At 34.1% G+C, this 25,861-nt stretch overlaps 2 protein-coding genes across 21 annotated transcripts in view; one reads left to right on the top strand and one right to left on the bottom strand.

The window, feature by feature from the left end:
* sema6ba (sema domain, transmembrane domain (TM), and cytoplasmic domain, (semaphorin) 6Ba) overlaps positions 1 to 25,861 on the bottom strand; it is a 269,128-nt gene that overhangs the window by 94,290 nt on the left and 148,977 nt on the right. For all 20 annotated transcript variants that reach the window (XR_015477841.1, XR_015477843.1, XR_015477840.1 and 17 more), the window contains 4 exon segments: positions 24,455 to 24,578; positions 9,597 to 9,711; positions 6,104 to 6,164; positions 5,870 to 5,932 (listed from right to left, as the gene is read on the bottom strand). Coding sequence is in view for 11 of the 20 variants with exons in the window: in XM_087239709.1 (XP_087095835.1) it covers positions 5,870 to 5,932; positions 6,104 to 6,164; positions 9,597 to 9,711; positions 24,455 to 24,578 (363 nt within the window). In the remaining 9 variants the exon portion in view is untranslated.
* The window catches only part of cactin, a 465,667-nt gene that overhangs the window by 377,655 nt on the left and 62,151 nt on the right, over positions 1 to 25,861 (top strand). The gene's annotated exons all lie outside the window — the stretch shown is intronic.

Here is a 25,861-nt window from a genome sequence, read left to right as displayed (position 1 = left end):
GCCCGTTTTAATAGATGTGTATGACTGCAGGGGAGAGAACTTCAAGGGACCGAGTGTCGAACCCGGACACCGATTATTGTTTGGCAAGAAGGAGCCTTACAAATTAGACCTGTCTGCCACCCACCCACATGTTGGAGAAATCCGAGACATCAAACACACACCTGCGAATCTCAGCCTGCGGCGCTTTCTGCAACAGCCTCTGCTTCTCCCACTGCTTCTGCTTCTTTCTGTGTTGTTTTTATTATATGATCACTAATTACTTTGCATGATAAGATAGTGGAGACAAAAACTGTTTTTATTTTAATGCACTTGTCATTTTTAAGATTTTGGGCTGATTATAAATTCATGAATAGTTTTTCAGTTTAATTAAAAGAAGACAAAAAAAATCATATTACATTTTTACTTACAGTGCATGCAGAAAGTATTCATTGTAATTACCATCCGCAAAGTAAAACATATGCTGGATAAGTTGGCGGTTCTTTCCGCTGTGGCGACCCCAGATTAATAAAGAGACTAAGACGAAAATGAATAAATGAACCACTATGACATTTACCATTAATTGTTTATAACCTTTTCATTCACTCATTCATTTTCCTTCGGCTTAGTCCCTTTATTCAACAGGGGTCGCCACAACGGAATGAACCACCAACTTATCCAGCATATGTATTACACAGCGGATGCTCTTTCAGCGGCAACCCAGCACTGAGAAACACCCATACACACTCATTCACACACACTTATTCACTGTGGCCAATTTAGCTTATTCAATTCACCTATAGCGCATGTTTTTTGGACTGTGAGGGAAACCGAAGCACCCAAAGGAAACCCATACCTTGTATTAGCTTGTATTAGCATAAACAAACATCTTGTTAATTACCAGAATATATATATATATATATATATATATATATATATATATATATATATATATATATATATATATATATATATTTTTTTTTTTTTTTTTTTTTTTTTTTAGTGTGCAAGGATATTAAATGTGGTAAATTAACACAGACTCAAAACATTATTCCTGAAGGAGTTTGAGGAAAGGGCTCTATAATTTCTAGAGAAAGCTATTATTAACAGTCCCATTCATCTCAATGGCAGTTTCTCGGCTAGTGCTGAACTCCTGCATAGTATGTGATATGAAATATCTCTCGTCATATGCAATCGGTTTTTATATAAATATGTTTTTTCATCCATGTAAACTACTGATGACTTTAATTTACAATTTTAAGATAACACTGTTGTCATTTAGCTTTTTTAATTTGCATAAAAAAAATGTAAAAGGTACCATATTTTCAGACATTTTTCTATTTCATTGAAGACAGTAATTGTTGGTAGAAAATCATTGTCACTTTCTAAATTTGTTTTTCAAATACACTTGGAAATATTTTCAAAAGTTTTTTATTAAAAGTCATAATTTGAATTTATGGTTCTACACTCCCTGACAAAAGACTTGTCATCTTTCCAAGTTTTAGGAACAACAAATAATAACTTGACTTCTAGTTGATCATTTGGTATCAGAAGTGGCTTATCTGAAAGGCAAAGGCCTCTAGATTACGCTTCATTTACCAAAATAAAATATGATCATGCCTTGATTTTTTATTATTTAATTAGGAGAGTAAGGTCTGACTCTGCTTAGACAAAAGTCTTGTTACTAAACAGAAATAATGTCCAGTATAGAATATAAAGTCATGGTGCAGTGGAAAAAGAATTATTATTGTTTATGACTCCCATGAGCTTGGAGGACTGCATCCATACATCTCTGCAATGACTCAAATAACTGATTAATAAAGTCATCTGGAATGGCAAAGAAAGCGTTCTTGCAGGACTCCCAGAGTTCATTAAGATTCTTTGGACTGATCTTTAATGTCTCCACCAACTTATCCCAGACATTCTCAATAATGTTTATGTCGGGTGACTGGGCTGGCCAATCCTGGAGCACCTTGACCTTCTTTGCTTTCAGGAACTTTGATGTGGAGGCTGAAGTATGAGACGGGGTTGCCATAGCAGAATGAACCGGCAACTTATCCAGCATATGATTTACACAGCGGATGCCCTTTCATCTACAACCCAGTACTGGAAAACATCCATACACACTCATTCACACACATACACTACGGCCAATTTAGTTTATTCAATTCACCTATAGCGCATGTCTTTGGACTGTGGGGTAAACCAGAGAACCCGAAGGAAACCCACGTCAACACAGGGATATTTATAAATACTCTAATTGTATTTATGGATGTCCTTTTATCTATTTCATTTTTGCAGATGAAATGCAGAGAATCTTTACATTTCTGCAAACAGATTTACAGTTTTTATAACTACTCATTATAATTACATGAAGAAAGTTGCACATTGTGCATTCATATATTTTAATGCGCATAAAAAGAGCGATTTGTAGTTAAATGTGCAGCTATAATATCACTAGTCCGCTGTATGCCATCATTGTGATTCCTCCTTCAACCGATCTCCTGCATTAAAGGCCACGTTTGCTAATAAAATGGCAAATCATTTTCCTAAAATCACCTTAACTTCTGCTGTTCATTATGTAATGATAGAATAACAGCTGTTTTTACCAAAGCAGCATGCTGACTGCTCATTGCTGAGTTTCTTTAAGAGAAATGTGCCGGAGCTGTCAGGTGCAAATGCTCTGTGTAAAAGCCAAACAAACACAACCTGCTAAAACAAAAGTACACTGCCTTCCAGTAAAATCACATTCTGTGAACTGCCTGAGTTTATACATTACATGAAACACCTGAAATTACATGAAACCTTGAGGAAATGTGGATAGCGTGGCAATGAAGCAATGATGTTAATCGAATTATGTGCTATAACATGTAGGGCGAAGCAGTGGCGCAGCCGGTAGTGCTGTCGCCTCACAGCAAGAAGATCACTGGGTTGTTGATTCGAGCCTCGGCTCAGTTGGCGTTTCTGTGTGGAGTTTACATGTTCTCCCTGTGTTCACAAGGGTTTCCTCCGGGTACTCCGACTTCCCCCACAGTTAGCTAAATTGTCCATAGTGTATGAGTGTGTGTGTGAATGTGTATGTTTCCCAGAGATGGGTTGCGGCTAAAAGGGCATCCGCTGCGTGAAAACTTGCTGGATAAGTTGGCGGTTCATTCCGCTGTGGCGACCCCGGATTAATAAAGGGACTAAGCCGACAAGAAAATGAATGAATGAATAACATGTAAAACGGGATCATGAAAGGAACTGATTTGCCTCTGATTAAGGCAAATCATTTGAGTAATGATGTCCATGTAAATGTAGTCATCTCCCCTTCATCAGTGTTTGTGTTGCTGGTGTGAAAATCAGCTGAAGTGCCTGTATTGAAACTACCCTTTTCATGCAAAGCCTTCCCTCTTTCGCCACTCGACACTCCCACCTAAACAGAGCTGGTCTCACCCACTTTCCTGACTTTTTCAAACTAGAGGTGTGAAAACACCCTGCTGATGGGGTTGGGTCATGGCCCTTTACAATGTATTTCTTGTAAACAGGAAGAAAATATTTTGCTATTACAGCTGGTGTCTGGGTGATGTTGACTGGCTGATCACCGTAAAGCCCAAAAAGCTTCAACCCCAAACCCCGCATTAGACTTCAGGGAAGCAAGGAGCTGACACTTGGAGGTCAAAGACCTTCACTGCAGTGATAAAAAAAATCCAAGTAAATGTGCCTCAACAAGGTGTGACTGATTTTGAATAATAATAACATTCTTATCAACGAGGGGTTAAAAATGTGCATAAGGTTTAGGATTTTTTTAATGGTGCGGTGTGGTCCTTTCCAGACTTCATGAAGCAAAGCCAAGCCTCTCAGAGGCTTACAAGTTCGTTGAGGTAGATAAATAATTTGCTATTACATATCTTAAAGAGTGGTCCACTACGATATCATATTTTAAACTTTAGTTGACGTGTAATGTAGCTGTTAGAACAAAAACGACATTTCTGAATGTAAGACGATCAAAGTTCAATGCAAAGGGAGACATTAGCTTTTATAGAGTTAACTTAGCAAAGCCTACAGCGAATGAAGTTTGGGGACTACAAAAAAATACATATGGTCTAATGAAATCACAAGGGCTTCCGGTTACGTGCATTCACCATGCATGTGGCCAGAGGAGCTGTAATGTTAAAGCAGAGAAAGCTAAAATGCCATTCAAATGCTGCTATTTCCACAGAGCTTCTTCTGTATTTGGGCTTCCAAAGGATTTTGCAATCAAAATTTTGCTTACAATTCTATTTCAATTATGTTCCAGAGAATTATAAAAAAATATATATAGCAAGCATTTGACAAAGGACAGCTTCCAGAATCTCTTCCAGTTAGACAAAGCTGTGGATTGTGAGCCACAACCTTTATTTTATTTAGCTACAGATTCAAATTTATCAGTCAAACCGCTGTAAACACCCACAACCTTTAGCAGCACTGTAGTCTCTTTATGCAACCGCTTTCCCTGCATTCTAAATCTCAAATAACAAACTCACAAAAGACATGTGAACGTTTCATATTATTATTCATATACGTGAAAGACACTTGTCAGATGTTATTTTAGAGAGCAGGCGTTAGGTTTAGCTGTGTGCTCTTCCTTTTTCTGTCTGATTCAGGCAGCTAACAGCTGCTCTGACTCGACTGTTAACACAGGGGTGTGACGTGGTGACATGGAGCCAATCCGCATATCACAGCTCATTATGTTAGCTGACCAATCAGAGCCTCTTGGGGGTGGGCCTTTCAGAGGACCTATACGACATTAGCTGCATCTGAAATCGCATACTTATGCACTATTCTACGCCATTTTGTAGTATAAATAGTGTAAGTAGTGTGTTCACACTGAAAAATAATAAGTGCACTTTAATTACCCAGATGATGCACTTATTCAGCAGGTAAAATAAAGTGTGGAATGATGGACACTTTACGCACTCAACGACCGCAAGTTTGCTCACGTAGTGGAAGGGGCGGAGCTATCGGGCGCACATGTCGGATAACTTTATTTATTTTGGATGGAGAGAGCAAAATTCTACTACGAGTGTGATTATAGCGCCTCCCGATGGTGAATGCGGTTATACTCATAGCAGGTTTGGCAACCATCAGGGAAAAGGTTTGATTTTCCAATTAGTAAGAAAATGAGTGCTCTATTTGTCTGTTACAAAATGTAAAGGTACAAATGGAATCAAACATATACAGTAAGATGGCAAAAGTATGAAATGTGTTTCATGTAAAAAGAAGAGATAAGTAAAAGAAGAAATAAGTTCAAGTAATGGACGAATGAGGTGTGTGGTAATGGAATGGGAGAATAATAAGCTTGCGCTTCATCCCACTCTATTTTCGACCATGTTGAAATGTATTTTTTGTTAATAATATTTTATGTACGATATTTTTGTTCAAAAATATATAAATCAAATCAAAATCAAATCAAATGTCCACCTGTATGGTACAAGAGTGTACCGACAGATTTAGTCCCTTTAATTCTGAGTGTGTATGAGATAAAACACAATACAAGGTAGCTGGCAGCAATATTGACCTAATAAATACAGCATAAGTCAAAAACCCAAGCAAATCGTAGAAAAATCCAGACCTGCCAATAACATCTGAGACTAAACAACACTGTAAACAATCACTAGCAATAAAGTTAAAAGCATCGACTGAGAGGCAAGAGTGACGTTTTCCTGTGAGACTGCAAATATAAAGCAAACTCCCCACACTGTGCATTTACTCTCTGGGAGAATTTATGAAATGAGAGTTTTCAGCTCCGCCACAGGTCTAAATCATAGAGTAAATAACTCAAATTGCTGTAAATGAACTTACACGCTCGGGCAGTGGTTAAAAGGCAATGAAATAGAAAATAAACTTCAGTGTTTTGCCATTGAACGTTTACCTCGTGTTTGCCCTTCATCCTACAGATGCGGATGTCATTCTTGTTGGATTCCCATGTTCTTTTCTGTAAAAACGACAAGGGAATAAAATCATCACCAGCAATTAAGGCAAATAATTTATACATGCAATTATTTATGTGTGTGTGTGTGTGTGTGTGTGTGTGTGTGTGTGTGTGTGTGTGTGTGTGTGTGTGTGAGAGAGAGAGAGAGAAAAAGAAAGATCAGTACAAGCTCACCTTGCTGTAGAACATTTCATCTCCAGATACATGGTCCAATTCCACTCGATAAAGGTCATCTCTGCACCAACACACACACACCAAGCATCATTAGGAGTATGAAAACTGCATGAAGTTTATTCTACAGTATATACTAAAATTTGTGGAGAAACAATTTGCACAGCATGGCAACTTAATTTTTAAGTAAAGGTTTTGAATCCGATATCTTTACCTGGATGTAAAGTGTGAGGCATTAAATGAAATATAAATTTATAGTATTTTATAAACTGCTAAAAATAATAATTTTAAATGTAATTATTATTGTTTTATTTTTTTTATTATTATTATTATTATTATTATTATTATTATTATTATTATTATTATTATTATTATTAATATTATTATTATTATTATTAGCTTTAGTATTTTATATAATAAAATTGTTAAAATATTATTTTAATTACAATATATTTATAATAATAATAATAATTGAAAGTAATAATAATAATAACAATAACAATAATAATGTTTTTTCTTAAATATATACATATTTTAAAATTTGTAATTATTGTTATTATTATTAACTTTAGTATTTTTACAAAATAAAATAAGTTAAAATATTATTTCAATTACAATATATTTATAATAATAATAATTTAAAATTATAATGATAATAAAAATAATGTTTTTTCTTAAAGCATATACATATTTTAACATTGATAATTATTGTTGTTGTTGTTAATATTATTATTATTAGATTTAGTATTTTTATATAATAAAATAAGTTATAAGATATTATTTTAGTTATAACATATTTCTAATATTAATAATAATTTTATTATCATTAATATAATAATAATAATAATACTAATATAAAAATATAATAATAATAATAATAATAAATAATGTTTTTTCTTAAAACATACATATTTAACATTGATATTTATTGTTATTATTATTATTATTAGCTTTTGTATTTTTATATAAAAAATAAGTTAAATATTATTTTAATTGCAATATATTTATAATAATAATTATTATTATCATTGATATAATAGTAATAGTAATAATAACAATAACAATAATAATTTAAAATAATAATGATAATAATAATAATAATAATTATTATAATAATAATAATAATAATATTAATAATAATAATAATAATAATGTTTTTCGTAAAATATATACATATTTTAACATTGATAATTATTGTTGTTATTATTACTATTATTATTATCATTATTATTATTATTATTATTATTATTATTATCATTATTATTATTATTTTTATTATTATTTTTATTATTAAAAATTTCCCAGTGATGGGTTGCAGCTGGAAGTGCATCTGCTGTGTAAAACATAAGCTGGATAATTTGGCGGTTCATTCCGCTGTTGTGACCCCAGATTAATAAAGGGACTAAGTCAAAAAGAAAATGAATGAATTATTATTATTATTATTATTATTATTATTATTATTATTATTATTATTGTTGTTAAAACAATAATAATGTTCTTTCTTAAAACATATACATATATTAACATTGATAAAAGGCAAAAGAAAATATTAACTGTGTGGTTAACGTATTGACTATAGGTTAACGTAAGATTCTCCCATGATCCACGCAAAGCATTATGGGCCGTATGAAAAAGTTGGTTAAGAGTTTTTAAGAGTGCTCAGAAACTCAAGATGGACTCTATCTGTTCTCCAGCTTGAGAGAAAGCAAGCGTTTAAGAAGCTTGACTGTGTAATGGTTAAAGGTCAGCGAACAGGGGTTTCACTTTCAACCGCGTCCTAACCAGCAGCACATGTCAACTCCCTTGAGATCAGGATCCTTTGAAGGCCTGTCCGTGTGATGGATTTCAGAAATGTAACCAAATGTACCTGCAGTCAAACTGAACACAGGTTTTCTGTCAAAACACACGTGCACACACTCTTTGACATTGTGAAGAGAATATGTTTTCTTATCGGCTCAATGTGTTGAGTGGTAATGACATTTTCTCTTTGTGTAAAATGTCATTTATGTTTAAGACCAATTAGGTAAGACGATGTGGTGAAATGGAGAGTTTTTAATAAGAGTGGAAATGATAATCATGTCATATTATTTTATAATGTGCACTAGCAGGGTGATTGGCATTAGGACTTTAATTTATTGTGTTGATTTAACGTGCTGTCAGTTACCACAGAGCATGGTTTTTATTTTTATGTAATAGGCTAAATAATTAATACAACATAGTATTTTAGGTAATGTTAGGATAAAAAATACAACAATAATTTAATTTAATTTAATAAATACACAAATAAATGAAATAAAATAATGAATAAATAAATGAATGAATATATAAAACACTCATTCATTTATTCATTCATTGTCTTTTCGGCTTAATCCCTTTATTAATCTGGGGTCGCCACAGCGAAATGAACCGCCAACTTATCCAGCATATATTTTACGCAGCGGATGCCCTTCCAGCCGCAACCCATCACTGGGAACTTTAATAAACCAATGATAAACAAAATAAATAAATAAATACAACCCAACACAGCCTCTAGCTTCATATGCTAGATGATTAAAACAAATAAATGAATGAATAAAAATGAATAAATAAATAAATGAATAACTTGAAAAATAAATAAATTAAATTAAATAATAAGTTAAATGAAATTAATTAATAAATGAAACAAATTAATAATTTAAATGAAATAAATAAATAAATTAATTAATTACATAAAATAATAAATAAATAAATAAATAGATAAATAAATAAATAAATAAATAAACACAGCCTTGAGCTTCACATGCTAAATAACTAAATTAATTAATTAATGAAATCATAATTAAATAAATAAATAGACAGAAAGAAATTTAATTAACTAAACAAATAAATAAATTAATGAATAAAAAAATAATTGAAAAATAATTAATAATTAAATAAATGAGATAAACAATTGAATTAAATAAATAACTAAATGCATGCATAAATTAATAAAATGAAATATAAATGAATAAAATGAACAGCACAACACAAAACAGCATTGAGGTCCTTATGCTAAATTCTTATTAATAATAATAACAATAATAATATTCTAAATAAATAAATAAACTAATAAATTAATGAATAACTAAATGAAATAAAAGATAAGTTATTTAATAAATAAACAATAATAATTAATTAATTAATTAATTAATTAATTAAGAAAAAATTATAGATAAATGAAAGAAGGAAATATAAATATAAACATATGAAATAATTCAAATAAACAAATGAATAAATAAATTATTGGATAAATAGATTACATTAAAAATAAAAACAAACAAACAAGTGAATAAATAAATAAGTTAACAAAAAATAATAAATAAATAAATAAATAAATAAATAAATAAACAAATAAATAAATAAATAAATAAATAAATAAATAAATAAATAAATAAACAAACAAACAAACAAACAAATAAAATACAACACAGCCTTGAGCTCCGTATGCTAAGTGATTATGAATGCAGGCGAGTGTTACCTGGCTCCAATGTAAAGTGTACGGTTGACTCTGAGGACGGTCTGAATGTAAAGCGGCTCCTGACGGGTGTAAGAGCGATGCGCTCGGCCCAAAAACACCGGATACCGTCTCACCACTGAAAAACACAGAAATCCAGAGAATTCAGTATAACCAACGTGAGAGGAAAGCCAAAATTTGGAAAGTTGAACAGAGAGAGAAAGATGTTTGAGACACCCAAACAAAGAGAGACAAAATCTATGAAATATAGATGGACCAAACAGAGACTCAAGCACAGGCAGGAACGTGTCCATCACTGTCCCAGAAGAGCTATAGATGGAGGACAGAACAAAAACATACATCACTGTGTGCTCATCCAAAAACAAGCCGACCCCCCACAAGGGACGGTTCACAAAACTTAACATTTCTGACATTATTCATTCACTCCAGTTTTGCTGCATCCAAACATTTATGATTTGTTTTGGTCTATATACTGGTTATATATAATTCAATGAATATGATACACAGTTGAAGTCAGAATTATTAGCCCTCTGAATTATTAGATCATTTTTTCACTAATTTCTGTTTAACAAAAATAAGATTTTTTTTCTCAACAAATTTCTAAACGTAATAGTTTTTTAAAAAATAATTTTTAATAAGTGATTTATTTTATTTTTTGCCATGATTACACAACAAAATATTTTCCTAGATATTTTTCAAGATACAACCCCAAATAAGAAAAAAGTTGCGACAGGAAATTGCTAATAAAAAAAAGAAAATGATTTCTAAATTTACTTTGACTTGTATTTCATTGTAGACAAAACAACACACATTATTTAATGTGTTACGCATGATTTTTTTTTTTAATAAGCACACAATTTTTTGCCCTTTTATAACAACACTTTTGGGATGTTCAGGGTCTGAAGACACCAAGTGATGAAGTGTTTCAGGTGTCATTTTGTCCCAATCAACCTGCAAGCAAATTTAATCCAATTCGTCCTGTTATTTAAAATGCTGTACACATTCTCTATTGGAGACAGGTCAAGAGTACACAACCTCCACAGCCAGTCTTGTTGAAATATGCATGAGTGTCCATGGAAAAGAATGCTGTGCTCCAAAATCTCTATGTACTTTTCAGCATTAATGGTGCCACCACAGAAGGGCAAGTTACCTTTGCCAAGGGCACTGACACAACCCCATACCATAACAGAAACTGGCTTTAGGACTAGTTGCTGGTAACAGTCTGGATAATCCTTTTCGTCTTTGGTCCGGAGTAAACGGCATCCATTCCTCCCCAAAAATATCTGCAATACTTATTCATCTGACCACACTACAGGTTTCCACTGTGTGATGGTCCATTCCAGACGCCTCAGAGCCCAGAGAAGTCGACAACACTTCTGGACACTGTTAACATAGGGCTTCCTTTTGGCAGGGGGAAACAGATAAAAATTAGCCCTTGTGGCTAACTCTGGCTTATTTACATGTTTACTGTTAATTAGCAATGTCCCTGTTTGTTGCGTGCGGCGTTCACTCCTGCCCTTAATAATTACTTTCAATTGATGTTGTTTGTCCTTTTTCCCTTTTCAGTTTTCTATTGGTTAATCTGGTGGCGTCAGGCCTTTAAAACGAACGGAAGCGGACTTCTACAGCCCTCATTCCTCCACGTCACCACAGTCTTTGACGGCTTTATTGTTGTGTTCTCCTTTATGCTTTCCTTTTGATATTTGTTTGGAGTGGGGAGCTCCAACCTGCTTTAGGTTTGTTTGGTTGTTCTTTATTATGTTGTTGGGCTACCCATCTCTTGTCAATTTGGATTGTTTTGTTGGTTATGTTATGTTAATAAATAATTTAGCTGGAGCACTTTGGCCGTTGTTTATTATGTTATGTTGTCTTTTGGTCACGAGTCTTATTTAAGTTAGGGACCGTAACACTGTTAAATAAATAAATTTCAAATTTTGGCACAGTAAAGTTTAAACTGGCATTTGTGGATGTAGCTATGTATTGTAGTACTTGACACTTGTTTGCCAAAGTAGTCCTGAGCCCATGTGGTTATATGGCTTATAGATGAAAGATAATTTTTGATGCAATGTCTCCTGAGGGATCAGAGATCACGGTTGTTCAGCTCAGGCCTCTGCCCTTGTCCTTTATGCACTAAAATTCCTCAAAACTCCTTGATTCTTTTAATAACGTTATAAACTGTTGTAATTGAACTGTATAAATGTCTTCCTATATTTCTTTGAGGAACACTGCTTTTAAATATTTCAATAATTTTCTCATCTATTTGTTGGCAAACTGGCAATACTCAGCCCATCTTTGCTTTTAAAGCAATAGACCTTGGTGCTTTTGTACCAACTCATAATTGTTGATTTCACCTGTTTCAAATCACATCAATATTTAACCAATTTACCTCATTACTAGCCCTAAAATGTGTAGCGCATTTTGAAATGCGACAATGAAGATCCTGTACTTTTGCACACCTTAAGACTGGTTTGCAGGTTGAATGGGACAAAATAACTCCCGAAACACTTCATCACTTGGTGTCCTCAGACCCTAAATGTATTTTAAGTGTTGTGAAAAAGAATAGCATTTAGAAAGTGGTAAATGCTTTACTGTTCCAACTTTTTTGAAATGTAGTGCAATCAAAATTAAAATATGTGTTATTAAAAACAATAGTAATATATTACGAGGAACACATTAAATAAAGTGCTGTTGTATTATCTCCAATGAAATACAAGTCAAAGGTAACGTGCACTTCTGTGATGCACCATTAATGCTGAAAAGTACACAGAGATTTTGGAGCACGATATGCTGCCTTCTTTTCCAGTGATGTCCATGCATATTTCAACAAGACAATGCAAAATCACAGTTTGCACACAATACAAAGTCCTGGCGGCAGAGGAAGAGCCCTTCCAGCCCTTCCAGCCGCAACCCATCACTGGGAACTTTAATAAACCAATGATAAACAAAATAAATAAATAAATAATTAAATAAATACAAAGCAACACAGCCTCTAGCTCCGTATGCTAGATGATTAAATAAATAAATGAATAAATAAAAATGAATAAATAAATTAATTAATAACTTGAAAAATAAATAAATGAAATAAAATAATAAGTTAAATGAAATTAATACATAAATGAAATAAATTAATAATTTAAATGAAATTAATTAATTAATTAGATAAAATAACAAATAAATAAACACAACACAGCCTTGAGCTTCTGATGCTAAATAATAAAAAAATATTTAACTAATTAATTAATGTAATTATAATTAAATAAATAAATAAATAGACAGAAAGAAATTTAATGAAATAAAAAAATAAATTAATTAATAAATAAAGAAAATAAATGAAAAATGAATTAAATAAACAAATAAATGAATAAATAAATAAATAAATAAATAAATAAATAAATAAATAAATAAATTAAACGGCACAACACAAAACAGCCTTGAGCTCCTTATGCTAAATTAATAATAATAATAATAATAATAATAATAATAATAGTAATTTAAATAAATAAATAATCTAATAAATACATGAATAACTAAATGAAATGAAAAATAAATTATTTAATAAATAAAAAATTTTAATTAATTAATTAATAAAAAATATAGATAAAAGTAAGAAAGAAAAATAAATATAAATATATGAAATAATTTCCAATAAACAATTGAATGCATATATTATTGGATAAATAGATTACATTAAAAATAAAAACAAACAAATGAGTGAAAAAATAAATAAGTTAACAAAACTTAAAATTTAAAAATGTAAAAATTAATATAAATAAATAAATAAATAAAATATAAATTAATAAAATAAAACACAACACAGCCTTGAGCTCCGTATGATGAATGATTATGACAATGCAAAATCACAGTCTGCACACATTACAAAGTCTTTGCTGCAGAGGAAGAGGTTACAGGTATTTGACTGGCCTGCCTGCAGTCCCGACCTGTCTCCAATAGAGAATGTGTGGCGCATTTTGATGGGACAAATGGGACAAAATTACACCTGAAACACTTCATCACTTGGAGTCTTCAGTCCCTTAAATGTCTTTTAAGTGTTGTGAATAGAAATGGCAACATTACAAAGTGGTAAATGCTTTACTGTTCCTACTTCTTTTTTTAAATCTGCTGCAAAAACCAAAATTTAAATATGTGTTTATTAAAAAAAATACATTAAATAAATACATTAAATAAAGTACTGCTGTATTGTCTGCAATAATATACAAGTCAAAGTAAATTTAGAAATAAAATGACGCCACGTGCTCCGGGCCAAAGAAGAAAAGGAACATCCAGACTATTACCAGCAACAAGTCCAAAAGCCAGGGTCTGTCATGGTATGGCGTTGTGTTAGTGCCTTTAGGAAAGGTAACGTGCACTTCTGTGATGCACCATTTATGCTAAAAAAATACAGAGATTTTGGACCCGGATATGCTGCCTTCTTTTCCAGTGATGCCCATGAATATTTCAACAAGACAATGCAAAACCACAGTCTGCACACAATACAGAGACCAGGCTGCAGAGAAAGAGGTTACAGGTACTTGACCGGCCTGCCTGCAGTCCCGAACTATCTTCAATAGAGAATGTGTGGCCCATTTTGATGGAATGAATGGGACAAACTTTGTTTGCAGGTCAAATGGGACAAAATGACACCTGAAACACTTCATTACTTGATGTTTTCTTAAACCTCTTTTAAGTGTTGTGAAAAGGAATGGCAACATTACAAAGTAGTAAATGCTTTACTCTTCCAACTTTTTGAAAAATGTGCTGCAAGAACCAAAATTTAAATATGTGTTTATTAAAAAAGGAAATAAATCACGAGGAGGAACAGTAAATAAAGTGCTGCTGTATTGTCTGCAATAAAATACAAGTCAGTAATTTTAGAAATCACTTCTTTCTTTTCTTTTCATTTGCATATCCCATACTTTCCCAACTTTTTCTGATTAGGGGTTTTATAACTATATGAACATCATGTCATTATTCTTGTATTTAATATTTGAAAGTCTATACTGATTGATGAATTGTAATGCAGTGTTATTTGTGCTGATTTAAACAATGTAATTTGCTAGAAATGTAATTGGGTTATATAAGATGTGTAATTGATCTTATTTAGTCATTATCATGAATTGCCATATAACATCACATCCCGTGCCCTTCATGCCAATGAATAACTGTGAACAAACCAAACCTGGGACTAATTAAACTCATTACGAACGCTGTAACCTCAACTCATTTTCACCTCATTTACTTTAATTTTTACAGTGCTAGGATTATGTGAAATGACTGGTGGGTAAAACATTTCTCTCTCCACTTTCTGTAAAGTGACGTAATGATGTTTATGTTCATGGTCTACGGGGTTTATTTAAGATGGTAAATAACCATAAAGGCATTATCTGCCCCTAGAAGACATTTCTCAGGTTATTAAGTGCATGTTGTTTTTCAAAATTACCTGTAAAGTATAAATTATTTGTTTTTATCTGCGTTTCTTTTTGTAAACCTGAACTGTTTTTACTTGTTCTGATTTTTTCAAATAGCTTAATGTAATTACTACAATTAATTAATCAGAGTTATACAAGTGTTACCAATAAGATTATATTCCAAAATTGACACGGTGGCTCAGTGGTTAGCACTGTTGCCTCATAGCAAAAAGGTCACTGGTTCAAGTCCCGGCTGGACCAGTTAGCATTTCTGTGTGGAGTTTGCATGTTCTCCCCGTGTTGGCGTGGGTTTTCTCCGGGTGCTCCTGTTTCCCCTACAGTCTAAACACATGCGCTATAGGTGAATGTAATAAACTAAATTGGCCATAGTGTATGTGTGTTTCCCAGTACTGGCTTGCAGCTGGAAGGGAATCCGCTGTGTAAAACATATGCTGGATAAGGTGGCGGTTCATTCCACTGTGGGGACCCCTGATTAATAAAGGGACCAAGCCTTAGGAAAATGAATGAATGAATGAATAAATAATTGAAAAGCTCATTTAAAATATTAGTAAATAATAGAATAATATGCTATTAAAATTACACACAGACAGATGCACGCACTGACAGAGGCAGACATATATGCGCACACACGCAGGCATGCACAAAGATAAACACCCACGCACAGACAGATGAAATAGACACACACACACACACACACTTATGCTAATCGACACAATCAAAGAAACACACACACACACAAACATACACAAACAGACACACAAACACAAACAGACACACACACACACACACGTGCACACTGTCAGACATAACCATGAAACAAAGAGGCACACACACACACACACACAAACGCTCACAGACACCAACGCTAACAGACACAATCACAGAAACACACAGACACCTGCACACAAACACACACATCCACAAACAGACAGACACACACACACAGACAGACAGACAGACAGACAAACACATACGCAAACATACACATACAAACACACAAACAGACAGACACTCACACACAGACAGACAAACACACACAAATACAGACACACACATACACATACAGACACAAGCACACACAGACATCCACACATACAAACACATACGCATGCACACAGACAAACAAAGACACACACAGTAACAGACACACACACACAAGCACGCACACACAACGACAGGCACACACAGACAGACAGACTTGTACACACACGCACACACTTTCGCTAACAGACACAAACAAAGAAACACACAGACACACACACACACACACACATACAGTATACAGTACAAGTAGACAGACACACAGACAGACATATTTATACACATACCCATACAGACACAGACGTACAGACACACACACTGACGGACACACAAGCATGCACACACGCACATGCAGACAGACTCACACAAACACACACACAGTAAGACACACACACGCATTCAGACAGAGACAGACACACACACACACACACACACATACAGTAGACACACACGTGTACGCACATAGATAGACAGACACACGCACACTGACAGACACACACACACAGAAAGACAAACAGATACAAACACACTGACACAGCCACTCTCCAACACACATCGACACACTCAAACACAATAACACATACACATTCACACAGACACAGTCAAACAGACACACACACACATACTGTACACACACACATTAATCCTACTCTGACTAATTCAACTTGCCAGGACAATCAGTCAGGACTCCTGGGCCAATGTCCTGCTGTCTCATAATGAATATTCATGAGAGAAAGCTGATAAGTTTTTCTATTATTGTGTCCCCACTACACTCCAGCATAAAACGCAGCTCAGAGAGCGTTCACACATCCCAGATAAGCAAAATTGCTTTCCAAATGCAGTGGAAGGAGGTTAAACACAATTAGAAAACAGATTACCACCGGAGAAAGAGAGAGATAGAGAGAAAAAAAAAAAACAGAAACAGAAACAAACAGAAATGTGTCTCGAACAGGGAACTGGAGTCTGAATCTGAGCCTGAGGACACCCACATATTTACTGTGAATGCTAATAATACTTCCTACACTTTCTGCATGTAATTAATTCCAGTGTTAGAAGGAGAAAAGGATGAGAGATTCTGTTTTTGCGCCTTCAGTTGTTTGGACACATTTCACAAGGGTTTAAATGTTTTTGTGCTTTGGAAAAGAGCAATTAAGTGCGGAAAGCCCTTAAAAAGGTCACATTGTTTTACTGACGCTCTCTCTCTCTCTCTCTCTCTCTCTCTCTCTAAAAATGGCTGTTTATATGAGCAGAAAAAAGGACAGTTGAACACAATGGAAAGCATAATGTAGTAGCTGTATTTTCAGGAATGGTACAGGGAAAGGTTTTGACCATAGACTGTAAAAGATATAGACGTAGTATTTGCGACGTCACCTGTAGGTGTAAATGAAGCTACAAGTAGGCGTGGTCAACCATCGCCATTTTGTTTGCACGTCATTGCACCGACCGGGGGATACCAAATAAGGGCAAAGAGGCGGAGCATCAATGAAGCTACAAATGACTGCTAGCATTGTGCTAAGAAAGGCTTTTCTTTGAGAGAAACGCTTAATACTTTATTACCCGCAACTCGTTTGTGTTCTGACCACATGTGCTTGGCTGTACACTAGATCAGGGGTTCCCAAACTTTTCAACCCGCAACCCCCAAAATAATAATGTCAGTGACTTGTGACCCCCATTTTTCAAGGTGGTTATAGTTTAAAAATATTCACAACTATAGGCATAAATAAACATGAGCATATTGACAACATAAAAATGCAACAGTCTAATAACCGTATAATGTTTTTTTGTAGTCATTTGTTAATTTAATTTAAACATAAAAAAATTAAAGGCTGATGGCTGATTTTTGTTTGTATGTTGTTGTTGTTTTTTCTTTAACATAACTATTAACTATCTTCTGTGGGTTATGAATAAAATATGGTAATTCTAATAGTTTACTCAAATTTATTTGAGTTTTGGAAATCACTAAGCGACCCTTTGTCATTGTCCCGCGACCCCCCAAGGGGTCCCGACCCTCACTTTGAGAACCACTGCACTATATCAATAAAGTGTTTAGTCTTTTAAAAACACTGTAACACGGTTGTAATAGGGAGGAAAACACAAATTACCTCCAAACACTCCAAATATAAGCTAAATGCGAGGCTATTTATGAAATCCAGTCGTAACACTGGATTTCACTTCAGATGACTGTTCTAGGGCCGAGCTAATCAATCTGTCAGATTCTGGAGTGCATTACAGTTCTAAAGCGAAATATAAATTATAAATGATCTTAAATAAAACAAATACATTTATACAGATGGTGTACAAGTAAGAATTTCACTTACCTGGGAAATGGAGGTCACGTGAATGGTTTGTAAGCACAATTAAGTGCACACCGCATGCTATATTACCTGATAAGTGTAGGAAGTTATTCCGAAAGGCAAATGACTGCCTAAAGCCACAGAACACAAATCAAAAATATGATGAATATGCCAAGTTCAGCGGCTAATCAGCCGGAATCAGCGGAGGTGACGAGGTGTGACCAGCAAGACCTAGCTGGGGCCACGCCCCTAATTATGCAGCCTTAATATAACTTAATATAAACTTAACGGATGAGTTATTAAAAACAATCACTCCCTTACAGTTGTCATGAAGGGTTATATTAGCTATATACACTAAAACCATCTTTTGTGTCAGGCTGTAAACATGCTTTTATCAGCTTTAAAATTGGCCAACTTAGCGTTGCAGTCAGGGATCATCTGGAGTTCCTGGAGCCAGACCCCAAAGGCAAGTCGATGAATTGCAGTTTCAGTTACTTCTGTATTGGCTTCACATGAGGGAGCGGGATTTCACCACTAGGTTTTGACCAAACAGTAACATCTCTCTCTTCCATGTGAAGCTAATGTGGAAGCAACTGAAACTGCAACTCATCGAAATTCCACTAGGCCTGGCTCCATAATAGAGCACATTTCTGTTGAGGCCAATGTCAACATGGCCAACTTTACCACAGAAGAAAGGTGGTCACAGCCTGGTATAAAGAACATTTTTGGTTCATAAAGCTAATATCACCCTTCATGACAACTGTGAGGGGGGTGAAGTTTTTTTTTTTTTAGAAATCATCCATTTTGCTTCATTAAGTTATTTAAGTCTGCATAATTAAGGGTGTGGCCACTTAAGTGACAGCTAGGTCACTTCATCTCAGCTGGTTCCAGCTGATAATCCACTGAACACGACATATACATCTTATATTTGTTTTGTTTTGTGTGGCTTTAGGCAGTCAACTGCCTTTCAGAATTATTTCCTACAATTATCAGATCATATGTCATGCTGTGCACTGGTTTGTGAGCACAATTAATTCAAGTGGCCCTTATTTCCCAGGTGAATGAAATTAATCTCTATAAATGCATTTGTTTTATTTAAAATAATTTATCACTTATGATTCTCTTTAGAGCTGTAATGCACTCCAGAATCTGACAGATTGATTAGCTGTGGGCTGTAGAACAGCCATCTGAAATGCTGTTATACACTGTTATGCCTGGATTTCTTAAATTGCCCTGCATTTACTAACTCAGACTATATTTGAAGTGTTTGGAATAATTAGCATTTTCCTCCTGTAGAAAAATGCCATAAGAACAATGTTTAGAGGCTTAATGTTTTACAACAGTGTTTTTAAAAGTCTAAACACTTTATTGATATAGTATACAACCAAGCACATGGGGTCAGAACACACATGAGTCACATGTAATGAAGTTGAGCGTTTCTCCCAAAGAAAAGCCTGTCTAAGCAAAATGCCAGCAGGTGTCTGTAGCTCCGCCTCTTTGCCCTTATTTGGTATTCAATTCAATTCAATTCACCTTATTTGTATAGCGCTTTTACAATGTAGATTGTGTCAAAGCAGCTTCACATAGATGGTCATAGTAACTGAAACAGTGTAGTTCAGTTTTTAGTGTTTAAGTTCAGTTCAGTTTAGCTCAGTTCAGTGTGATTTAAAATCATTACTGAGAGTTCAAACACTGAAGAGCAAATTCATCGATGCGCAGCTCTACCAATCCTGAACCATGCGAGCCAGTGGCGACAGCGGAGAGGGAAAAAAAACTTCACCTGATGGGAGTGAAGAAAAAAAAACCTTGAGAGAACCAGACTCAGTTGGGCACGACCATTTTAATTTCTCCGCTGGCCAAAAGTCTTGTACAGAGCTTCAGTCACCGTGGTGGAGGCTGGAAGATGGCCTCAGCGAAGACTCGTCTGTCCCTGGAGCGTTGCTGGAATCAGACTCATGTTCTTCACTCCCCATGACCATCAGCGCAGCAACAGCTCAGGATATGGCCTGGTTCCGGATATGGAAACCTTGGGATCATCTCGTCGCTGGTCTGGTATCCCCCGGTCAGTGCGATGACGCGCGACTAAAATGGCGATGGTTGGCCTCGCCTACTTGTACCTTCATTTGTGTTCTTCAGGAACCTATGGGTGACGTCATGCATACTACATCCAGTTTTTTACATTCTATGGTTTTGACTGATTTAATTGATTGATTTAGAAATCAATTTAGAAAAAATTCTTTAGGTACAAGCTTTCAAAAGCTCTTCAGTGAGTCTAATAGTATGTGACTGCAAACATGCATATGCAAGCTGAGACACAATCTCAGACAAGAAATGTCAGAACCATGTACTCAACAGACCTAGTAATGTCACTGTGAGGGTCAGGGTTAAGTGTGCACATTAAAAGCATTGCACGCAGCCCAGCTTGCATCTGCACCCGGTCTGCAGACAGACCCTTCTCCATTTTTCATTCTCGCAGTATTGTTTTGGACTAGACTTGTGTTGCCAGATTTTACAAGAACAGCACACCAGCTCTGTTCTCATGCTTTATAGAGAGAAAACAAAAATCACCCTCCCACAAAACACCATAAAAAAGAATACATGGCAACACTTCTCGAGCAAAATTAATCAATTCACAATAAAGAGATGTGAACTAACATCATCCAACAACAACAATTTGTTTTAGCTCAACTTTACCTTTAAGGCATTCAGTATATTTACTAAATCATTTAGCGAGCAGAGAGCGAACACTGGCAGGACCCCACAATATGGGTGAATTCAGGGTTTACTATGCTAGTGGCAATAAAACTTGACCCACATAAACCCAAAGTACATTGTGCTGGTTGACCTTTGACCCCTGGTCTCTACTGAATCATTAGAGATGCATGAGTGGTTGTTCATCAATATCACTGATTCTGCTTTGTGAGGTCTATAGGGAATACCAGTACACATGCACACACACACACACACACGCAGTTGGTCTCGGTTGTTCTAGCACCATTATGTTAAAGGCTTTTAAAAAGATCACAGCCATATGGTGTATTTCATCCATCCATGCAGCGCTAATGTGCAAAACTATTTAAAAACAGTGCGACACGTCCACATCATATGTCAACCATATGTACACAACGGCTTCACAAAAGTGCTAACGTTGAAAAGCTTTAAATTAGACACATAAAAAGTGGCATTACAGCAATTTTACCACATTAAAAGGTTGAACAAATGTGAAATTTGATTAAAAATAGCTTTTAAGTTTTAATAAAGACCATTTTAATAACCTACCAAACTCCCATGCTAGCAATTATGAGTTCAATTTATTCGACACAATGCAAACAGTTAAACACGCTCAAAACACTGTGCAGTGTGCCTCACACAGGTGAGCGGGCTTGACAAACCACCTGTAGAAAACACACTCTTCTTGCTGACACATTAAGCCGTGCAATATTCTGCAACATCAAAACTGCTACAGCCTCCTCACTCTTCTGTTTTATTTCGCCCCCAAAGAGTGACAGCAGATCAATAAACTCACTACAGTTTGACAAATGCTGCAGTTGTTGGACAACATAATGTACATTTGAGGCTTTAAAAGGTGAGAATTTAGTTGTTTAGATTGCAACTACGCAGTTTATTTATAAAGATAATGGCTATTTTAAAATATTTATAATTTTGGAGATACAGCGTGTCGGCATCCATTAGCCTGTCATACTGAGCAGAGCAAAGACAGTTGACGTTCCGCCACAAGATGGCGACAGAGATGGCATAATAAGTCCTTAGAGAAGAAAAACTTAGTGTAAATTTCAAACTACCGCTGATCAAATTATTATAAAACAGGTAAATGACTAAGTTGATCTCCCTCTTGTATGTTGTAGTGCTGTATTTATACCATAGTAATCTAGTAGTGTTTCTGGAAGTGTTTGCTTTGCTTTGGCTTTTTCTGAGTTAATTATTGTGCTATCAGAGAAATACTGTGAAATCTCTGTAGACTGATGGCATTTCATGCCGTTCAGCCTCATAATCTTGAAATGTGAGCAAAATGGCTTGTTTTATTATCACTTTAGACATTACGCTACAGAATCATTAAAATACTAACTCTGAAGTGACGTTGGTGAACAAGCAATGGTTCCTGGTGTTCTGACGTCCTCTCAATATCACACTCGTAGCATTGCAATATAGTTGCATATCATCACTGGTGGGACACTAAGGCACTCAGCCAGCGACCTCAAGCCAAAGCACACCTACCACTATATATAAATATATATATATATATATATATATATATATATATATATATATATATATATATATATATATATATATATATATATGCACAGACAGTTGAAGTCAGAACTATTAGCCCCCCTGATGACACTAAATAATATTTGACTAGATATTTTTCAAGACACTTCTATACAGCTTAAAGTGACATTTAAAGGCTTAACTAGGTTAATTAGGTTAACTTGGCAGGTTAAGGTTATTGTATAACAATGGTTTGTTCTGCAGGCCATCGAAAAATATATAGCTTATAGGGGCTAATAATTTTGCCCATAATTTAAAAAAAAAAAAATTTTTATTAAAAACTGCTTTTATTCTAGCCGAAATAAAACAAGCAAGACTTTCTCTAGAAGAAAAAATATTATCAGACATACTGTGAAAATTCCCTGAATCTGTTAAACGTCATTTTGAAAAACTTAAAAAAAAAAAAAAAAATTGAAAGGAAGGTTAATAATTCGGCCTTCAACTGTATATATACCTGTACTGCATGCCTTTGTACTGTGGGGGAAACCGGAGCACCAGGAGGAAACCCACTCGAACATGGGCAGAACATGCAAACTCCACACAGAAATGCCAACTGACCCAGCCGAGGCTCGAACCAGCGACCTTTTTGCTGTGAGCCGACAGCACTACGTACTGCGCCACTGCGTCACCCATATACACACAAACACACACGACATACATATACTGTACACATACATATAAGTAGCACAACTACATTTAAACTAAAATTAAAATAAGAAACATTGAAGCTGTATATAAGAATCTAATTCAAATAAATCAGAAAAAAATGAATATGAGAAATACGTCATAAAACTACTTAAAAAACGAAAATGTTTCTCCAAATATGCTACTTTTAGTATCAATAATATGCAATTTTCATTTCATTCTGCAAACTAATGCAGAATAAATGAATATAAAACGAATAACACTTCATCCAAATAAATGAAATAAATTGTCATTAGGAGCAAAAAATGTTTTATCATGTCTCTATTTGTTTTTTATAAAACATAATAAGGATCTAACTCCTGAAATGTAATAAAATGTCATAGTTGGTGTAGAAGCCTTGACTTTTAATCACAACAAATTAAAATATTTTGTCACTTTCTGAAAAAAATCTCGTAATGACAACATTTTTATTTGAAATTTGATAAAAAAAAGGTATCAAGTGTTTACAGAATAAAACTAACATTAATATGTTTGGTCAAAAACATACCTAATAAATGCAGTAAATCATTAGAAACTGAGAATTTACAAGTAGTATTTTCCATAGCGTAACAGTTTTAGGTCACACTTTAAGGTTTCATGAGTTAATGTGTTTACTAATATGAACTAATTATGAACAATACTTGTACAGCATTGATTAGTTTAACATTCACTACTGCATTATTAACATCCAAATTTATGCTTGTTAACATTAGTTAATGCCCGTGAGTTAACAAGCTAACAATGAACAGCTTCATTTCTATTATCTAACATTAACTTACATGACTAAAAACTGTGATAAATGTATTGATCATTGTTTGTTCATGTTGGTAAATACATTAACAATAACTAATACAACCTTATTGTAAAGTGTTATCCAGTTTCAAAACAGCAATGCATCATATAATTTATGTTGCTGTTTTTGTTAAAATCACATTAAAAATAAAGCAATAAATTCCAAAACAATTACAATTATGATTCATACCATTTACATCAAGGTACCTGTGTTGCTCTAAATATACAGTACATGCGTTAGATACCCATGATGTAATGTATATCTGCCTAATAATGTCTCTGCTGATGCTGTATATACAGTCAGTGAAAAGGGGAGGGGGCGTGTCCTTACCCTCAGCGGGGGCGGAGATTAAAGGCCCAGGTTCCTCTGGAAACGAGCAGGCAGCCAATTGGAGCACAGCAAAGATCTGTAAGAGGCAGGGGGTCAGAGTCGCCATGGCAGCGACACACCAGAGCTGCAGAGACACAAGAAGACATGAGAAGTTATTAAAAAAAAATCCTGAAAATAACACAATGCAATGCTAGTGACTGCTTTTCTGATGCTCACTCCACACCTAGCCTGAAATAAACATCATTTGTGGCTGACTTGAAAGTGTATGTACAGAGCAGGCACTGTATTAAAAGCAGCTCTGTTAAGGAATAGACAGCCAAACATGAAGGTATGAGAGAAATAATTAACACTCGCATAATTAACACTCGCATACTGTAATTGCAGCTTTGCCTACTGTTATTGTGTTCCTAAGCTAATGAGTTATTGCCAAAATGAGCACAAAAAATGCAGTAGCACATGGAAATGCGTTATAACTCGACATAAAACAACACAACTAATCAAAAACTAAAATAAATATTAATTAATTTCATAATTAAATTATATTATAATAAATATTACATACATTTAATAAAATAAAAATTAAATAAAAACATATTATTAAATAAAATCATAAAAAAATATTAAATAAAATCATATATTTTGCACATCAAAAATAATTAAATAAAATGTAAGTAAAAAATCAAAATGACAACACAAACTCTAAATATAAAACTAATTTGGTTTAGTTTTGATAATTTTTATTACATTTAGCATTAGGTACAACTTTTATGTCAGACACACATCCAAAATGTCTTTATGGCAGTAGTTTTTGGATCTAAACAAAAAACAAAACTACATTTAATGCATGATCGTGGGAGGAAAGGAACACAAACTCAGACGGTGTTATGATTAAGCTTTCCTCAAAGGTTTATTGCCTCAGGCATATTATATTTTTCATAAACAAACAGGGAGTAATAAAAAGTCACATCCAGAATTAGCAGTTTCAGATTAGAAATAGGGAGTGCTGAGAAAAACACCATATATGTGAAATACAAACATAGATATTCAATAAAAACTAAGAAGTGGAAGAAATTAAGTTAGACTTATGCAACATATACACTCAAAATGTCAAGAAAAATTGCAAGATTGCAAGATTATCTTTAATAAGACATAATAAAAGACATATTTCAAAATAAACAACAAAAAAAGAACTGAAGAATAGAAATGTTAAATAGAGGGACAATCAAAATTGAAGGAAATAAATTCATGTCAAAATTTTGAGATATAGTGAGAATTGAGACATAAAAATCTGAAGTTTGAGAAATAAAGTGAGAATTTTGAGATTCTAAGTTAGTATTGAGTTATAAAAATCCTAATTTTGAGAGTGTCATTATTGAGATACAAAGTTATAATTGAGACACAAAATCT

The sequence above is a fragment of the Danio rerio genome, chromosome 2, assembly GCF_052040795.2.
Source record: "Danio rerio strain M-AB ecotype USA chromosome 2, GRCz13ab, whole genome shotgun sequence".
Taxonomy (NCBI): Eukaryota; Metazoa; Chordata; class Actinopteri; order Cypriniformes; family Danionidae; genus Danio; species Danio rerio.
This window is presented reverse-complemented; position numbering and strand designations above follow the sequence as displayed.